The sequence below is a fragment of the Balaenoptera ricei genome, chromosome 4 (assembly GCF_028023285.1).
Source record: "Balaenoptera ricei isolate mBalRic1 chromosome 4, mBalRic1.hap2, whole genome shotgun sequence".
Classification (NCBI taxonomy): domain Eukaryota; kingdom Metazoa; phylum Chordata; class Mammalia; order Artiodactyla; family Balaenopteridae; genus Balaenoptera; species Balaenoptera ricei.
In genome coordinates this window covers 22,636,749-22,654,669 of record NC_082642.1, presented here as the reverse complement: position 1 = coordinate 22,654,669, position 17,921 = coordinate 22,636,749, and the positions used below count along the sequence as shown (strand labels likewise).

The following is a 17,921-nucleotide window of genomic DNA, read 5'->3' as shown; positions in this document are numbered from 1 at the left end:
GAAAAATTTTATAAGATGCGTTTGATTTATTTGTTACATTTATTTGTTTTTTGCTTTTCCCTTCTCAGGAGATTTTGGCTCAGTTGGAGTCACTCAAGTTAGAAAATCATCATCTTTCTGAAATGGTGATGAAATTGGAATTGGGTTTACATGAGGTACATAAATAGAAACTTAAGTTTTTCTACTATCCAAGCCTTTAAAGAAACCACTTTGTAAATACTGATATTGTAAAGAGAAAGTTAAGATCAAACTATGAAACGATCCTTCTGCAAAAACTTTCTCAAATGAAAAGAAGTCAAGACAGTGATGGGAGTGAGCACAATATGACTCTCCACTCCAGCAATTGGAAGATTTAAAAAAATATTATGTATGTGATAAAATACACAATGTGTTCTTAATAGGGCAAATGTATGTAAAGGGCTTAGCATAGTGTCTGGCATTTAGTAAGTACAAAATAAATGTTTGATGCTGTTATTATTATTACTGAAATTATTGTGTTCACAATATCTTTTCATTATGAAGTATAGGATCTTTTAAATAGTTTGGTTTTAATTATATTTTTACAAGATATAGTTCATTTCATCAAATATTCTAGAATCTTTTATGTTCAAAGTATTTTAGTAGACAATGTAATGGACACAAAGATGAATTAAGACAAGATTCTTACCTTTACAAGATTGAGGGTAATCTAGTAGGGAGGATAAGAAATGTAAACAAACTGCTGTGAAACCAGAGAACATGATCAGCTAACAGTGAGTTATAAACTGTGTGGATGCTCTTTGAACTATTTTGTTATAAAATCTTTATAATTTTCAAAATGACCCATCTGGTCTGACCCATCTTTTCTTGATGTAGGTGAGATGCCCAGAGATTGTAGAAATTCTTTTTTTCTGTATTTCCAGAGAGTGTGTGCCTCCAAAGATTCATGGTCACACAATGCCCCTATTTGCTCCTAAGTAGTTTTAGTTCCACACTCATGGATTATGGAGGCTGGGGTGGGAGAACATGCAAAAAACTACATGAATACGTTACTTCAGCTAAAAGAAAATACGGGGGACCATTTTTATAATCTTTTGAGAGGGTGAGACTCTCTTAGCATCACAAAACCATAAAGAATTTTGCAACATAAGGAATTTTACAACATAAAAATATAAAATTTCTGGATGACAAAAGACCCCATTAAAAAAGACTAATAGACTAGAGGAAAACAATCTATTAACAGATAAAAGGTTAATATAAAATATTAATATATAAGGGTTTCCTGTAAAGATAATAAAAAGCTTAGAATCCAGTAGAAAAATGGGTAAAGGACATAAATAGATAATTCATAGAAGTAATGCAAAAATCCAGTAATGAAGAAAAGCAGTTACACCCCTTTAATAATCAAAACAAAAGAAATAAATATTCTTTTATTTATTGGCTTGACAGTGACTTTTTAAATCCAGTATAGCCAGCGTTGGCAGGGATATAGAGGAACAGGCCCTTCAGTGCTCTGTTAATGAGAAAGTGAATTGACATAGCTATTCTAGAGGGCAATTTAGCAATATCCATTAAACTGTATGTAAATACATGTAGCCTATAAAGTCCTGAGTCATGTGTTTTTCTGATTTTGATCATCATTGTTTTCCAGAAAGGTCATATCAGTTTTCATTCCCAAAGAACCCATCCTATAGGAGCAAAGGCATAAAAATGGTCATTTCAGTGTTGTTTGCAATATCCAAAATTTTGAAAAAAACTAAATGTTAATCTATAGAGGGACAGTTAATCATGACTTTCTATACTAGGAAATATTATGCCATCATTTAAGGTGGCAGATGAATGTGCACATCTAATCTTGCTCCCTCCCCAAATACCTCTAAAACTATAATGAAAGGATTTTTTTTTTTTTAAAGCACAAACCTACAAGGATGGAAAAAGTGGGAGAGGAGACAACAGCTAAACATTTTGTAAGGGGGAAGATGGAAGGAAGGAAGGAAGGAAGGGGGAAGGCGGGAGGGAGGGAGGAAAATGACTTTATATGCCCTGATTAAATCCAATACTAAGTTAGTGGTGGAGAAAACCAAGAACCAATCTGATATGCACCACAGAATCTTCAGAAGGCTCAGGATTTGGCAATAGCTGATTGACAGAATCTTATCTTATGCAGTGATTACCTATTCATATTTAAGAGTTGGGAACTCTCAGGGATGCGTAAGCCAGACTATGACCAGAGACTCTGTTCAGCTTAATTTCTCCTGAAACCTCTATCTAACAGTGGTGATAATGTCCTTTCTTTACACAGCAAGGTGTGTGCTTGCTATGCACTTTTTATATTACCTTCCACATTCATTTATCTGTAATTGTTGTTTTTTTTTTTTTTTTTTGATGTGGACCATTTTTAAAGTCTCTTGAATTTGTTACAATATTGCTTCTGTTTTATATTTTGGTCCCTTGGCCGCAAGGCATGTGGGATCTTAGCTCCCCGACCAGGGATCGAACCCGCACCCCCTGCATTGGAAGGTGAAGTCTTAACCACTGGACCGCCAGGGAAGTCCCTATCTGTAATTGTTGATAATAAAATAATAAATTTGAGAAAAATTTAAAAGATTCCTGCCTGGCAAAAGCAAACATTATCTTCTTTTAAAAAGTATATTTAATGACATCAGACATCAAACTCTGGCTGGTGAGAATCCTGTTAGCAGTTTATTCTTCCTCCGGTTTTGAAGTTACACAGAGTGTAAACGTGGTGTACGTATTAAGAACAATTATTGGAAAGTGCCATTTTGCATTTTACCATGTAGGAAGGTGATATTACTTTTACAAATGAATATTTTAGCTAAATAACTTTTAATAAAAGTATCTAATTATCTTAATAGTAAAAGCAATAGCACTGATAAATTATTTACCACGGTAAAAAAAATTGACAGTAGTTTATAGTTTAACTCCTATGTCCTGCAAATTTTTTTTTGAGATTTTAGCATTTTGTAACTTACTGTCACTGCTAGAACAGATAGTTAAACGGTTGTATTTTAAGATTTATTTTTTTGTTAGGTAAATTCTGTTTGTCAAACCACTGTTTACCAGCTTATTTTCGGAAAGTTCTTTATAGAAAAGACCAAACTAAACATCAAATTAAATTCCAAAGAAGATAACCGTAATTTTTCAGAATGCTAATGAAAATATTTTGTCATTGGAAGAAAATGGTCCAGACCTCTGTTTTTTTAGGTACTATATTACCAGGAAACACCTAGAATTGAAGAACAATAAATAATCACAGAATTCAGACCAGATCAGAGTAGTCATACCTACCTTATCCTTGAATACTGCCTTATCATGTCCAAATTTATTTCACATAGGTGCCAACATTATGTAAAAGTCTTTAAGACCAGAGAGTTGTTTATTTAAAAGTTGTCCCTGCCAGCCGGAATTCCTTTTCAGAACCTTATGTCCAAATTTCTTTCTTTGAAATAGGTCTCTTGATTTTCTTCCACAGGTATTCTGGGGCTATTCAACCTTCTCTTTCCTGTTTTTTTTTTTAATCAGTAGCTTTTTTTTTAAGTTAAAGCGTAGTTGTATAATTGTATAGTATAGTTACAATATTATATTAAAGTGTACAACATGATTCAGTATTTTTATAGATTATAGCCCATTTAAAGTTATTGTAAAATAATGGCTTTATTCCCTGTGCTGTACAATATATCCTTGTGGCTTATTTATTTATAAATATACATGCATTTGTACCTCTTAAACCCCTACCCCTATCTGGTCCCTCCCCCCTCCCCTCTCCCCATTGGTAAACTACTAGTTTGTTCTGTGTCTGTGAGTCTGTTTCTGTTTGGAATATTCATTTGTTTGTTTTATTTTTTAGATTCCACATCTAAGTGGTAACATACAGTATCTGGATTTCTCTGTCTGACTTATTTCACTAAGCTCAACGTTCTCTTTCTTGAGGAAGAATCCATGGCTGCTCTTTTCTTTCTTTTTCCCTGTCTTTGATTCTCATCTGTAGCTTTCTTCCATCCTAGTTCCAGGCTTCCTCCAGTTCCTTGGATATTCCTTGGCACATCAGGGAAGCCCATTGTGCTCCTCGTTTTCTACCCCTATTTACTGTAAGAAACAGAACGTTGTTTCTCTTTTAGGCGACCAAAACCAAATCTTCACTTTTTCCTGAGTTAAAGCCATAGATTAACTAGTCACAGCTGAAAGTAATTTTCCAACAGCAGTATCACAGATTACAAGTTATTCTTGTACAAATTAAGTGACTCTAGTATTCTTTTTTATTAGGCAAAAGAGGTTTCACTAGCAGACCTCCAGGAGAATTATATTGAGGCATTAAATAAATTAGTGTCTGAAAATCAACAACTACAGAAAGATTTGATGGATACCAAAGCTCAGCTGGAGATTTCTACTCAGATTTGCAAAAAAAACCATGACAGGATCTTTAAACCAACACACAGCAGAGTACCTGAGTTCAAGAACACGGAGTTCAAGTAAAATTTCTTCATAGTTTATTTAAAATATGTATCTTTATAATATAATTCTCATTTCTTTGAGAATAATTTCCAATTTACAGAAATTAAACCTTCGTCAAAGGACTCTGTTTAATCCCAAAGTACACCGTGCACAAGTAAAACTGTTAGGTTAAGAGGTGCGGGAGTTCTAAGCACTTTCATCGAGGCTTCTGGATGTAGGTGTAAATGGCAGCCTGTTCCACTGAGCCTCCTCATGCCGCCTCCCACCTCTCCAGCCCCACTTGCCCCATAAGAAGTAGAAGTTGGCTTTTTATAAAAAGCTTCTTTCGTATTTTTGGTCAACTAATGATAGACTGTTACCTAAGAAGTCAGCATTCAGTGAAAAACCACCTGGCTTCAGCTCGTACGGTACGGCTTACACATTTTCCTACCAGGAGCCTTTGCTGACACCCTCACCCCGACTCCCACCTCTTCCCCACATGAAGATAAGGGCCTTCTCTCTGCACAGTGCTTCCCTCTATCCTAAGCACCAACCACACGGGGTCACCCTGGCAGCTTGCTTATCTTCCTTGCTGTATTGTTAGTGTGTGGGGAGCAGGGGCCTGGCGGTGGGGATCGCGGATTGGGGCCGGAGTGACGGAAAGAACATCTAGTCGGAGCGGGCTGCTCATTTGGTAAATTACAGCCTTCTCCTTAGCCTGGTCCTGTGATTGTAAGTGAACTTCCAACAACAAGGATGTTTTAAAAGAGGAAAGTTGCTACAACGTTTATCTGTTTTATTTTCTAATCCGCTATCCAGGCCAACCAGTGGCCAGCTCAAGCATGACGGGATGAAGGCTGAGCACTACAAAGCAGGTCTTCATTCTACGCAAGGACAAGCGTCGGATAGCGTAGAGCCTGTGTCCAGGGGCCTCAGCCCCCCGAGTCATCAAATCAGCCCTTGCTGCTCCACCAGCTCTCTGCCTTCCAACTTACTGTGCAAAACTCACTCTCTGCCTTCAGTGCTAGATACAGATGAAACCAATTTTTCTGACACTGTCTCTGAAAGTATAAATGACCAGGAAGACTTTCTATCTTCGGTATGGAGACTTGCTGAGCTTACTAGTTTATTAAGTTTATTTAGTTTGATTTTATTTTTTATTTTAAGGCAGAGCAGTATTCCCCCCCCCACCCCTTACTGGTCTCTCTCTTAAGCAGCCTTTGTTATCCTCAATTATTTCTGTCTTAAGGTTTTGCTTGTGAAGACACTGTCGGCCACGACTACTTTTCAAAATGCCTCTTATGAAATATAATATAAGTTATAGGTATTCATTTCTTTTTAGCCTGAATGGGATATTCCATGCCTGCCTTTTTCAGAGAGGGTCAATTTTGTATTGGGATGATTGGTTCAAGGAATATCTCTGCCTGCCAAATAGTCCTGGGGCATAGACAGTGGGGAAGGAGAAAAGGAACGGTTGGAAAGGGAAAGAGGTGGGTAGAGGCGGGTGAAGGAGTCGCATCTGACGTGTCTAGAACGTGGACTGGGTGCCACACAGTGGTGGCCCTGGTGACAGAGGCTGCCTTTCCACATGGACTGGCCCCTTGTTCCTTCCTGCAGCTGCTCTGAGGACTCCACTCCACCATCTTTTTTTTTACCTTCTGTGCGGAAGCACTCGCCTCTGGCCATTCATTCCCATCAACCTCCCGTGGTCCTGTACCTGTGAAAGTTCAATATTTTTGACTTTTTAATGTGCCATCAAGTCCATGGGAAGGTTTTCTTTTAGTTGTCAAAATACATGTAATATATGTAATTCTGAAATCCAAAAAAGTCCTGACAACTAACTTTCTTCCTAAGTTTGTCAGCAAAACTTAATTTGGCACTGAAACCTGACCTGGCCTGAACTGAACTGATGTGATAGTATGTATAGACTTTATTGATCCCACTTAGCATTTTACTTCAGAAATATCAATGTGTTTGATTACGGGAGTTACCTCAGACCCCTCATGAGTCTGTATTTGCGAATTCATCTACTCACTAAACTGTTTGTAACCCCTGAGCAGTACTCATGAGCACTTCCACAGTCATTCGTGAACATGTGCAGAGGTGCACAAAATTTGAGTCACTGGACTTGGATGTTTCCAGCTGAGGTCAGTCAAGGTGGCACTTTGCCCTCTTGTTTCAGCTCTTGTGCTGAGTTGAGATACCCAGAGGATGGAGCCCCTGGGGGGCAGCACAGTGCAGTGCAAGAAGCTCGGATGCTGGCATTGAACAGGGTTTGAACCCCAACTCTGGCACCCTTTAGTGGGGTGGCCTCGAGCAGGTCACTAAACACTCTCAACCATGTTTTCTCTTTTGTAAAATAAAGAAAATAGAATCTGCTGGATGAGTTGTTTTTAGGAGTTAGGATTATAGTCTATGTGAAGTGTGTGTGTGTGTGTGTGTGTGTGTTTCCCATAAGAGCAGTGTTTCAGTATTCACTAATTCAGTGTTTGAGATGACTTTCATAGGAAATAACTACTGCAAATGAGGATTGACTGAATTTGGTACATGTGACCTTTCTAAAATCTAAATTCTGAAACCAGTGGTTTCAGGTAAGGCACTGTGGACTCAAATTTTGGAAGAAGGAAAGTATTGATTTTAACTGATATCTAATTTATTATAGGTAGATTTTCTATGCTTTAAAACGAAAGTAACATTCAGATTTTAAAAGTGTGTTTGAAATAATAGGCATTAAGTATTTCTCTTCTGGGGTATAGAAGGATATACAAATGCTTTCAGAGGAAAGCATTTTTTAAAAAAATCACCTTTTAATATTGCTAGTTAGAAAATATCATGAATAATGTGTCTTAGAAATATACTATTCAACTTATATATGTCAAAATGTGTTTCTCTTCTAGTGTCCCTTGCCTCTGTCTCCTCTTGGTTCAATAGCCACAAGATTTTTGGAAGAGGAGGAACTGAGGTCTCATCACATTCTAGAGCGCCTAGATGCCCATATTGAAGAACTTAAAAGAGAGAGTGAAAAGACAGTGAAACAATTCACAGCCCTAAAGTAGCCTCGTAAAAACTCACAAACTTGGAAATAAAAATAAACACCGAAGAGTTACTGTCATCCTGAAGTAGCGGCTCTTTGAAAGGCTGAACATATAGAAACCATAAAAATGAGATGTACTAATAAAGCTGCCATGAGGAGTTTGAGAAACTGATGTTAGCTCTAAGGTGTTTTCACTGCACTGGTTTGTCTGAAGGACTTTTTCCAGCAATAACTTGTAAATAAACCACTTTGCTAGACTTTTTCTCTATCGTAAAGTGATACTTTCTCACGCTGACTTAAATGTGAATAGCTGTAGACTAATTAAAGTAAAGATTTTATGATTCGTGTTGAAAATAAAGTAACTATAGGAACTTCCTCTGAGCGCAGTAGCATTGTATGTAGTGGAAGCATGGATTCCAGACTCAGAGCGATCCAGGTTGGTGTACTGGTTTTGCTTCTCATTAGGCAGCTGGGCTGGTAATGTGTGAGGTTGGGCCGAAGTGTGTAAAGGGGCTGAAGGACTTTGACAGGAAGGCTTCTCTTGCTCAAAACACAAGTGGAGGAGAGAGGTGGGGGTGGAGCCTGGGGCTGGGTTAGTGTGGGCGCCTGGGGACACACGTTGGAAATCTTGCTATCTGCATTTCTGAGGAGAGGTCTAAAGGGGAGACAGAGCTCTCAGGTGCAGGGGCATTTGAAGCCATGGAGAGCTGAGGAGGAGGAGGGCAAGGAGAGAAAAGGCACAACTTAGAACTTGGTTGCCCTGAAGGACACCAGCACAAGAGCATCATGCAATTAGATCCAGCAGAGGCGCTGGAATGTGCAACTAGAGACCAGCAGGTGAGGTGTAGGGCTCTTGCCGCCCAAGGATGGGGCTCCTGTGATCTGACCCTCTCGGTGGATCTTTCCCATCAGCATGGAAACATCCTGTTATTTCTTCTTTCTTTAAAGCAAAACAAAACCTCGGTTCCATATCCTCCCTATCTACTGCTCCATACATTTGCTCCCCTTCACACAGACATCTCTGGTGAGAACGGTCTGCAGTGACCATTGCCATTGTCTTCTTAACCCTCTCCATCCCCACTTCCCTCCCTGCCATGAAACTGCTCTCCTGCTCTAGAGGTCGCCAGTGACCTCCTTAGTCCTGAGCATCATTTCACACACTTGGCCTCTCCCTCTTCCTCTCCTGGCTTCTCTGACCTGACACTCCTGCCCACTGGCCACTCCATCTCGTTCTACTCCTGTGGCTTTTCCTCTTCTAAAGGCCCCCCTAGGACTTCGATGTGGGTTTTCTCACTCAACATGCTCTTCCCTAGACTGTTCCATTCAACTTCAAGCCTTTAGTACCATCTGTAGGCCAGTGACCCCTGCATTCAGAGCTGATCTTGACCTCTCCCCAGAGCTGCTGCCTTACATATTGAACTGCTTATGGAATATCTTCACTTGAATGTCTGATAAGCATCTTAGGTTGAACATTTCCAAGAGAGAACTCTTGATTCTCCCTCTTGCTTAGATTCCGTGTCAGGACAGCATCATGTGTGCCGATTGCTAGGAGTTATACTTAATTCCTTCCTACCCACACATCTGTATCCAAGCCATCGGGAAGTCCTGTCCATGCTGCCGCCTATCTCAGGCCCAACCATTTCTCTCCTTCTCCACGGCTGCCAACCAGTCACTCACCTAGATTCTGGCAGTAGCCTCCTAATTGGTATGACGACTCCTACTCCTGACCCCACTAATTCATTCTCCACAGTGCCTCCAGAGATATCCTTTAGAAATGTAAATTAAACACCGTCAAGCCTTCAAAGGCTCCTTACTGCTCTCAGTTTAAATCTGAATTGCTTGTCATCGCCTACAAGGCACTCAGTACCCCATGCCCGCCTCCGTCACCCACAGCATCATCGTCCTTCCCTCGTGCTCCAGCCATGCTGGCCTCCTTTCTGCCTCTCGAGTGCTGCCAGCTGTAACCTTTGAGGGTTGCTGTGCTTGCCGTTTACCTGGAGTCCCTTTCTCTCACCGCGCCTGCCATAGGCGCTTTCTCCAAAGCCTCCCTGACTGCTGTCTCCAAAACCCGCTTCTCCCAGCTTTTCTCGCTCCCTGCCCTGAGTTATTTCCTTCATAGTACTCGCCTCTCTGCAGTCATTTTGTTACTTGATTTACGTTTTTATTGTCTATTCTGCCTTTAGAATTAAGCTCCTTGAGGGGAAGGACTTGGCAGTCTGGTGGGGCCCTCATCTCTCCACACAAGCCCAGCACTTGGAGGTGCTCAGTTCAAAGAGCAGTGAATAAATGTCCTTCCTCAGAGGCAACACATTTTCCCTTTGTGCCTGCGTACATGCCGTCCCTTCAGCTAGCCCCTCTTCCCACACGCTCCACCCCCGCCCCCACCACCCCGTGCCCTTAGTACCTCGACTGGCAAGGCTTTCGTACATCCCAGGGGGAGTTCCTCCTCGTTTCTCACAGCGCCGAGCACCCTTGCTTCCTCTTCCATTTCTGTCTCTGCCACTGAACCGAAAACTCCTCAAAAGCAGGGGCCATCCTCAGTCAGCAGGCTGCCTAACACATAATAGATACTAAGCAAATACGAGGTGGATGAAAATCACCACCATTCTAGCTTTCATTGTACTGACCTCTAAAACGGGGATAATACTTCATGGGGTTGAGAGGATTTACTGAAAAGATATTTTGAGAGCGCTTTGCAGACTCTGAAAATACTGTACCAGTGTGGACTGGTATGAGGAGATTCTGAGTTTCAGACTGTCCCAAGGTTCCACTTAGAATATGTAGGGTACAACCCCTGCTTCTGGAATGCTCCTAGTACTTGTTGACTAGGAGGAACAATGGCAGACTCTGTAGTCACTGGAAACACTTAAGGAATCATGAGGTGCTATGTATTTCCTTAAATTTATACTGTGTTGTTTAAAGTTGAAGTAGTTAATGATTGTCTGAATTTGTCAGAACATTTGATTGTAATTTCATCTCTCAACTTCATTCTTCAAAAAGATATGCCAAATATTAAAATGTGTCAAAATTAAATTTGAGTTAGTTTCTTCATATACAATACATTTTACAAAACCTCTCGGTGATCAGGGTGCCCAAATCAGCTGAAAAGATAAGGGTGCTGTTGTCTACTTTTGGGTTTTCAGATGGTGTTTTGTTGGGTGAGTTATTCTTCTTGGCCTGGATTCTAGTGAAGTTGTGTTTAGATTTCTACACAGATTTTAGCTGAAGAAGACAAAGATGAGTTCCCACTATGGGATGGACACGACCTTTCCATGGAGCCTCATTTGATTTCAGCAAGTCTAGGAGGCAGTGAGTGTCATTGTCCCATGTGACAGGGAGGATTTAAGTGGCTTGCCCAGGGTCCCAAAGCTCCAGCTCTTTCTAGCAGCGCCTGGGGATAGAGAGTGTGGACTCTGCAGGCACACAACCCTGTTCCTAATCCTAGCTCTGCCACTTATTAGCCCTGTGACCTTGAGCAAAATAATTAACCTCTCCATGACTTCATTTTCTCATCTGTAATGTGGGGGAAATAAAAATTGTACTTACCTCCTAGGATTTGTGAAGATAAGTATTTGTAAAGCACTTAGAACAGTGCCTGGCCTAGTAAACATGAAAGTATCTTGTTGAATAGAAACAATACAATGCTATGTGTTTCTATTATGTCTGCTTAGCTGCAAAAAATTCTACCTTCCCTTTCATACACAGACATGTAACACCTGGTAAACTATAGGTGATGGTTGTCTGTTTGCAAAATATCCTTGAGTCCAGAACCTAAAACTTTGCACGTGAGAAAAATAACTACAAGATAAGCTCTACCTGTCACTGAGAATGTACATTAAGCAAACAGCTGTCATGCATGGTGTTTCATGAAGTGCACAACATGAGGTGCAGAATGGCAAGGTTAGAAAAAGAAATGTGTTGACTTGTTCTAGAAACAGCTTGAAATAGTATATAAAAATGCTTTAAAAAGGAACTAACAGTGGGGTTGGGCCAAAGGACAGGTGAGGGCTATAAACGCTGGTCACAAACAAACAGCTAGTCCAGTCCAGCTGCCAGAGGCAGGCAGCAATGCTGCTCTGAGCTTCTTCAGGGCCAGAGTAGAGACGAAAACATTATTACTTATTTATTTATTACTTGCTTAAGTACATAATTAAATTATTGTTAATTAATTATTACAAAATCAAAACACCATGGGTTCAGGAGAAGCACTCTCTTCCTCAGTGTGTGTATGAGCCGTGGGAGCGGGACACAGCATTTTTGTAACTGACTAATAAGAGGATCGGTACATCCTTACAGGGGGCTTCCGTGTGGACTGCTGGCATGAGGCTGAAGTGCAGTTCAGAGGAACCGGTTCTCAGAAGTCCCCAACGTGACGGTGAGAAGCTCTCATGGTTTGGCTTGGCTTGATCAAAAGGGAACAGTTAGAGGAATGATGGACTGCGGTCATCTATAAAAGCAATCTTCTATAAAAGCTATTTCTCCACAGTGCGGTTTTAGTAACTTTAACAACATGGTTCACTCTATCTCTCTGTGGGAGCTTAGAATTTGGGAAACTTATGTTGCCCATTAAGGCCATGTTCAAATGATTTGACAATCCAATCAGAAGTAGGTTTATACTTCTCTTATGAAAAGAAGGAACCTAGTCGAGGCAAAGCTTGAATGGTGGGAAGTCCAGGAATTCCCTGATATTAAATGCAGGGAGAAGATCCATAGTTCTCACCTGACTCTCAAAGATATCTGTGAGCCAAAAAGAGATTAAGAACCACAACTTTAGGGGCCGGAATTCTCCCAGAATGGTGTTCCGTTTCCTGGGGAGAGATACAAAATTGGAGGAGCCCAACAAATTCCTATTGGGGCTGAGTTTTAAAGTGCAGTTGAATAGTCATGAAAAATTCAAGCTTTTCAATAATAAAAAGACAAATAACCCAATTTAAAAGAGAGGAAAAGATCTGAATGAACATTTCTCTAAAGAAGTTATACAAATGGCTAATAAGCACATGAAAATATGCTCTACATCATTAGTCGTCAGGGAAATGCAACTCAAAACCCTTCACACCCACTTGTAATAAAAAAAGATGGAAAATAACAAATGTTGATAAGGATGTGGAGAAATTGGAATACTCATACATTGCCGATGGGAATGTAAAATGGTTGTTACTTTGGAAAACAATTTGGCAGTTCCTCAAAAAGTTAAATTTAGATTTACCATATTACCCAGCAATACCAAGCCTAGGTATATACCCAAGATCAGTGAAAACATATGTCCAAAGGGTTGCACACGAATGTTCATAGAGACATTATTCATAACAGCCCCCAAATGGAAAAAACATAGATGTCTTAGATGGCGAATGGATAAACAAAACATGGTATATCTATATAATGGAATATTGTTTGGGAATAGAAAGGAATGAAGTACTGATGCTACAATATGGATGAAACCTGAAAGCATTACGCTAAGTGAAAGAAGCCAGTCACAAAAGAACACATATGTGTGATTCCATTTATTTGAAACGTCCATGATATGCAAATCTGTAGAGACAGAAAGTAGTTGCTGGTTGCCTTGGGCTGGGGGGTATGGCAGGATTGGGGGTGAAGACTAAAGGGTAAGGGTTACTTTGGGGGTTATGAAAATGTTCAAAAATTTGATTGTGGTGATGGCTGCACAACTCTGAATATAGCACAACTCTGAATATAGCACAACTGAAAACCATTGAACTGTACACTTTAAATGGATGACTTATATGGCATGTGAATTATATCTTAATGAAGCTCTTTCCGAAAAAAGCCTCTGATGCACAGCAACACCTAAAAAAAGTCAAGTTTATATTCAGAAAACATTACAGCACATACAGCACATGCTATTCTAAAATTTCATATTTTCCGTGTTCACACTCGGGAGTAACAGTGGCACCCCTCTTTAGAGGGTGGTGATCAAGCTCTGTCTGAATAACTGCTTGTGTGGGGGCAAGATTACACACTGAGACACCGTGGGTAAGGGCTTTGCCGGGATCCGGGCCACCGAGGGCTCCTGCTCTCCCCGCAGTGGAGCGCAGGCTTGTGCTGCCGCTAGTGGGGCAGCTTCCAGGATGACTGACGGCCCTGGCAGCAACGTCCGTGGTAAGCAACCAGGCAGAGTTTCTTGGCCAAGTATATTGTCTGGAGGGGCTACGGGAATGCTCGGCGCTCTCTCAGTGGTTAGAGGAGGGCTGTTTACAGAACGTTTTAGATGGAGTTCCAGACCACTGCTGGGAAGTGTGGGAATACAAGACTGTGCCCTAAGACCGCTTGGCCAGTCCCCAGTGTCTTTACAAGCGTGACAGCAAAACAGAGGAAGAAAAGCCAGGTACACGCCATTCACCCTCTCATTTCTTCAGCTAGGGGAAGAAGATCAGCTAAGACACCGGTCGACACCCCTTTGCCCGGTGCTGTTATGGACCCGCCACGAGCTCCGGGAGCTGTCCTGAGGCCCGAAGCCCTGGCCTGGGGAAGCGGCATGGGCCTCTCACTGGGCCATCTCTTGGATGTGTCTTGCCCCTGATGTGTAATATGGACTAAAACAACTCACCAGTCTGAATCTTTCTGCAATCTAGGATGTGCATTTCAGATCCTCAGCCTAAAATTAAATGCCACAAACAAGGCGACAAGTGTTTTCTACCAGTTAGTCCCTTCAGCCATGGCTGAGCACAGCCCTTGCTCCCAGCAGGAGCATGTGCTACAGTGTGCAGGTCCCCGTGTAACCCGACAGAGTGGTGGCTGAGGCAGGAGCCCTGTGGCTTCCCTAGTGATTCTCCTCTGGGCTGATGGGCGCCTCAGCCCAGCGTGGAACGCTGGCAGCAGCCTGTTCATATTAATAAGAGTTGGACCGTGAGCAAAGGATGGGGAAGGTTCTAGACGGGTGATGTGTCCAACCTGCTACCTTCTGCATGAGCTACTGCTTGTGGACTAAGAAGGCATCCCTTGATCTCTTTAATTTGCTTCAAAAGTTTTAACACTAACACATGGTTTAGCAACACCACTCAATTCCAGTATATTCCCAGGTTAAGTCATTCCTTAAATCCACACTTCTCAAACTGTGTTCCAGAGACCTGAAATTTTTCAAAATGTTAATAAGAGCTCCTTAGAAATGTACCAAAGCAGAATGGGAAAGGCTGCGTGTCATTCCCCCAGAGCGGGGATGGAATTGGGAGAGCTGCCTCTCTTCCTCCCACTGGCCACGACCCCTGCATCCCTCTCCCTGATGGCCTCCCCTGTGCTTTCCAAATCACTGGGAGCTGGGGGCCTTAGGCACTTAGAGGTTCTTAACATTTTGTGTGCCAGGGACTTCTTTGGCAGAGTGATGAAGCCTATGAACCCCTCAGAATAGTGACTAAGTCCACAAAATGAAATATATAATGTTAAAAAGAAAACCAATTACAATGACATTCATTTATCAAAACCTAAGAAAAAACAAATTTGTGATTAAAGTATGACATGCACCTCTTTATTAACTCATTAAATAACGAGACCCAGTGACAGGTCTATTGCCCACTATGTTTTGAAGCAATGATGCATGAAGATACTATTTTGAGGTGTCTGCAACAACTGTAGTGAGAGGTGAAAATACCTGTGATTTCTCTTGGAATAAAGCCCCAGGTACTGCTAGCACTGCTGTAGTTTATGGCCAATATTCCTAATAGAATGGAAACTAAATTTCAGTTAGAGCTTATTGAGAATAAGGATGTCGAGTTTTCCCACTCAAGTTCATGGAGCCTTAAATTCTCTCCTTGGACCTCTTGGTAGGGGGTCCATGGACTCCAGGTTAAGAATTTAGAGGCTTAGAGCTTATTTATGCTTCACCTTGTCCCTGGTCAGTCTGGTTCTCTGTGAACATTCACTTGTGTAGTGGGGGCAGTATTTGTGCTTAGTGTCACCTGTGATTCTAAGAACTCAGTCTTTAAACGGATGAGATCACAAACCAATTTATGCAAGGGGAACCTTATTTTTCATTATTCGTGGACTGACTTTGGGCATCTTGGAGAACTAGTGTCATGCACTCGACAGCTCAGAGCATTCCCCTGAGTTACAGGGGACCCTGGGCTCTGGATGCTCTCAGCATTTAGGGCAGCCAGGTCAAGACTGGGATGGTCACAGCTCCTGGCCTGGGGCTCCTCAGAGGAAAGTTAGGTTTGGCCAAGCATCCCACAGTCCCTGTAGGTGACAAACCCAGTGGGTGACAAGTGGCATCTTGGGCTTGCTGCACATGATCAGGGAGAAGCTGGACCACTCGAACGTCTCCTCCAACCGAGCTGCAGAGGGTGCCGCCGTCCGCTGTGGACAAGGAGCCCATGAAACACGGGGGTAGCTGGGGCTCTGTGCACCCAAGCAGAATTCTGTAGCCCAAGGGCAGCCACCCGGGGACTGCGGGGCAAGGGACAGGAGGTGGGTAGTTGGTGCAGGTGAGACAGGCTGGGACCTGGGAGCCTTTGCTGCAGTGCTTGCCCCTGGACACACCTATCCTCGAGCGACGGAGTACAAAGAACGGTAAGGGACTAAAAATAACTGCATGCATGTGCAGTCGGGGCAAATTATGAACAACAAAATACAAAAAGACCAAAAACCCACACAGCACCATCAAGGGGGTGGGCAGACTACCTAAGCCACCCCTCCGGCCCAACCCTTGGACCAAACCCTACGCTCACCCCATATAATTAACCAGCTCGCCGCACCCCCGCCCCTTGGGGATCGAGGAAGGGAAACTGTTACTTGTTCTTGCTCCCCCCTGCTGCAGCAGGGGCCCCAATAAAGCCTTGCCTGAATTTCTTGTCTGGCCTTTGATCAATTTCTATTGATTAAGGAGGCCAGGAACCCTGGTTGGTAACACAGGGAGGCCAGTCGGAGTTCCTGTGGGTACAGCTCTAGATGGCGGTCCTGAATATCTGTCTTCACAAAACAATCCAGTAGTCTCTGAATCTCAGGACATGCATTTTGGACTCTTGGCCTAAAATTAAATCCTACAAACAAAGCAAATGTTTTATCCAGCAATGGTCATATAATCATAGTTCTCTGTTGTGTACCCTGCCGCCTCTCACCCCAAGCCAGCTACAAGATGACTACTCCAATGAGAAACAGAAGTTCCCTAAACTAGTGTTTCTCATAATTTAACAGTTGATTTAAAAATGCTTCATTGGATTCAAAATCTCTCCACAAATTACCAGAAACTTCAACAATAAATTTGTCAGTTAAAGAAGAGGAATTGCAATGGGTCTTTAAATACATTTTGTAGTGTGATAGTTTTCAAATTAATGTTGTAAAGAAAATTATCACTACTTTGTAAAGTTTCTCATCAAGGTGTACTAGAAGGACTTTAAAGACACTGTTAGCTAAAAATATCTTAATTAGGAATTGTTTGTAACAATTTCCAGCATAAATCCTGATATAAAAAGTTAAGGTCATTAATCATACTTAAAAGCTTTTGCACAGCAAAGGAAACCATCAACCAAATAAATGAAAAGACAACTTACGGAAAGGGAGAAAATACTTGCAAATGATATGACCAACAAGGGGTTAACTTCCAAAATATACAAATAGCTCATACAACTCAATATCAAAAAAAACAAACAACCCAGTCAAAAAATGGGCAGAAGACCTAAACAGACATTTCTCCAAAGACATACAGATGGCCAACAGGCACATGAAAAAATACTCAACATTGCTAATTACTAGAGAAATGCAAATCAAAACCACAATGAGGTATCACCTCATTGGTCAGAATGGCCATCATCAAAAAGAATACAAATAAATGCTGGAGAGGGTGTGGAGAAAAGGGATCCCTCATACACTGTTGTTGGGAATGTAAATTGGTGCATCCACTGTGGAGAACAGTGTGGAGGTTCCTTAAAAAACTAAAAATAGAGCTACCATATGATCCAGCAATCCCACTCCTGGGCATATATCTGGAAAAGACAAAAACTCTAATTCCAAAAGATACATGCACCCCAATGTTCATTGCCAGCACTATTTACAATAGCCAAGACATGGAAGCAACCTAAGTGTCCATCAACAGATGAATGGATAAAGAAGATGTGGTACATATATACAATGGAATACTACTCAGCCATAAAAAAGAATGAAATAATGCCATTTGCAGTAACATGGAGGGACCTAGAGATTATCCTAGTAAGTCAGACAGGGAAAGACAAATATCATATGATATCACTTATATGTGAAATCTAAAAAATAATACAGATGAATTTATTTACAAAACAGAAACAGACTCACAGACATAGAAAACAAACTTATGGTTACCAAAAGGCAAAGGGGACGGGAGAGGGATAAATTAGGAGTATGGGATTAACAGAAACAAACTATTACATATAAAATAGATAAGAAACAAGAATTTATTGTGTAACACAGGGAACAATATTCAATATTTTGTATTAACCTATAATGAAAAAAAATCTGAAAAAATATATATGTA

General features: G+C 41.4%; 1 protein-coding gene across 11 annotated transcripts in view; it reads left to right on the top strand.

Annotated features, from left to right (window-relative positions):
- Positions 1-7,727, top strand: part of CEP63 (centrosomal protein 63) — an 82,206-nt gene extending 74,479 nt beyond the window's left edge. For 7 of the 11 annotated variants that reach the window (XM_059920288.1, XM_059920292.1, XM_059920287.1 and 4 more), the window contains 4 exons: positions 69-155; positions 4,264-4,469; positions 5,251-5,530; positions 7,329-7,727. In XM_059920288.1, coding sequence (XP_059776271.1) covers positions 69-155; positions 4,264-4,469; positions 5,251-5,530; positions 7,329-7,487 — 732 coding nt within the window. In that variant the 3' untranslated portion in view covers positions 7,488-7,727. Of the gene's footprint in view, positions 1-68; positions 156-4,263; positions 4,470-5,250; positions 5,531-7,328 lie in introns of those variants that run through there. The other 4 variants (XM_059920290.1, XM_059920293.1, XM_059920284.1 and 1 more) reach the window with 3 other exon arrangements.
- The last annotated feature ends 10,194 nt before the right edge of the window (positions 7,728-17,921 follow it).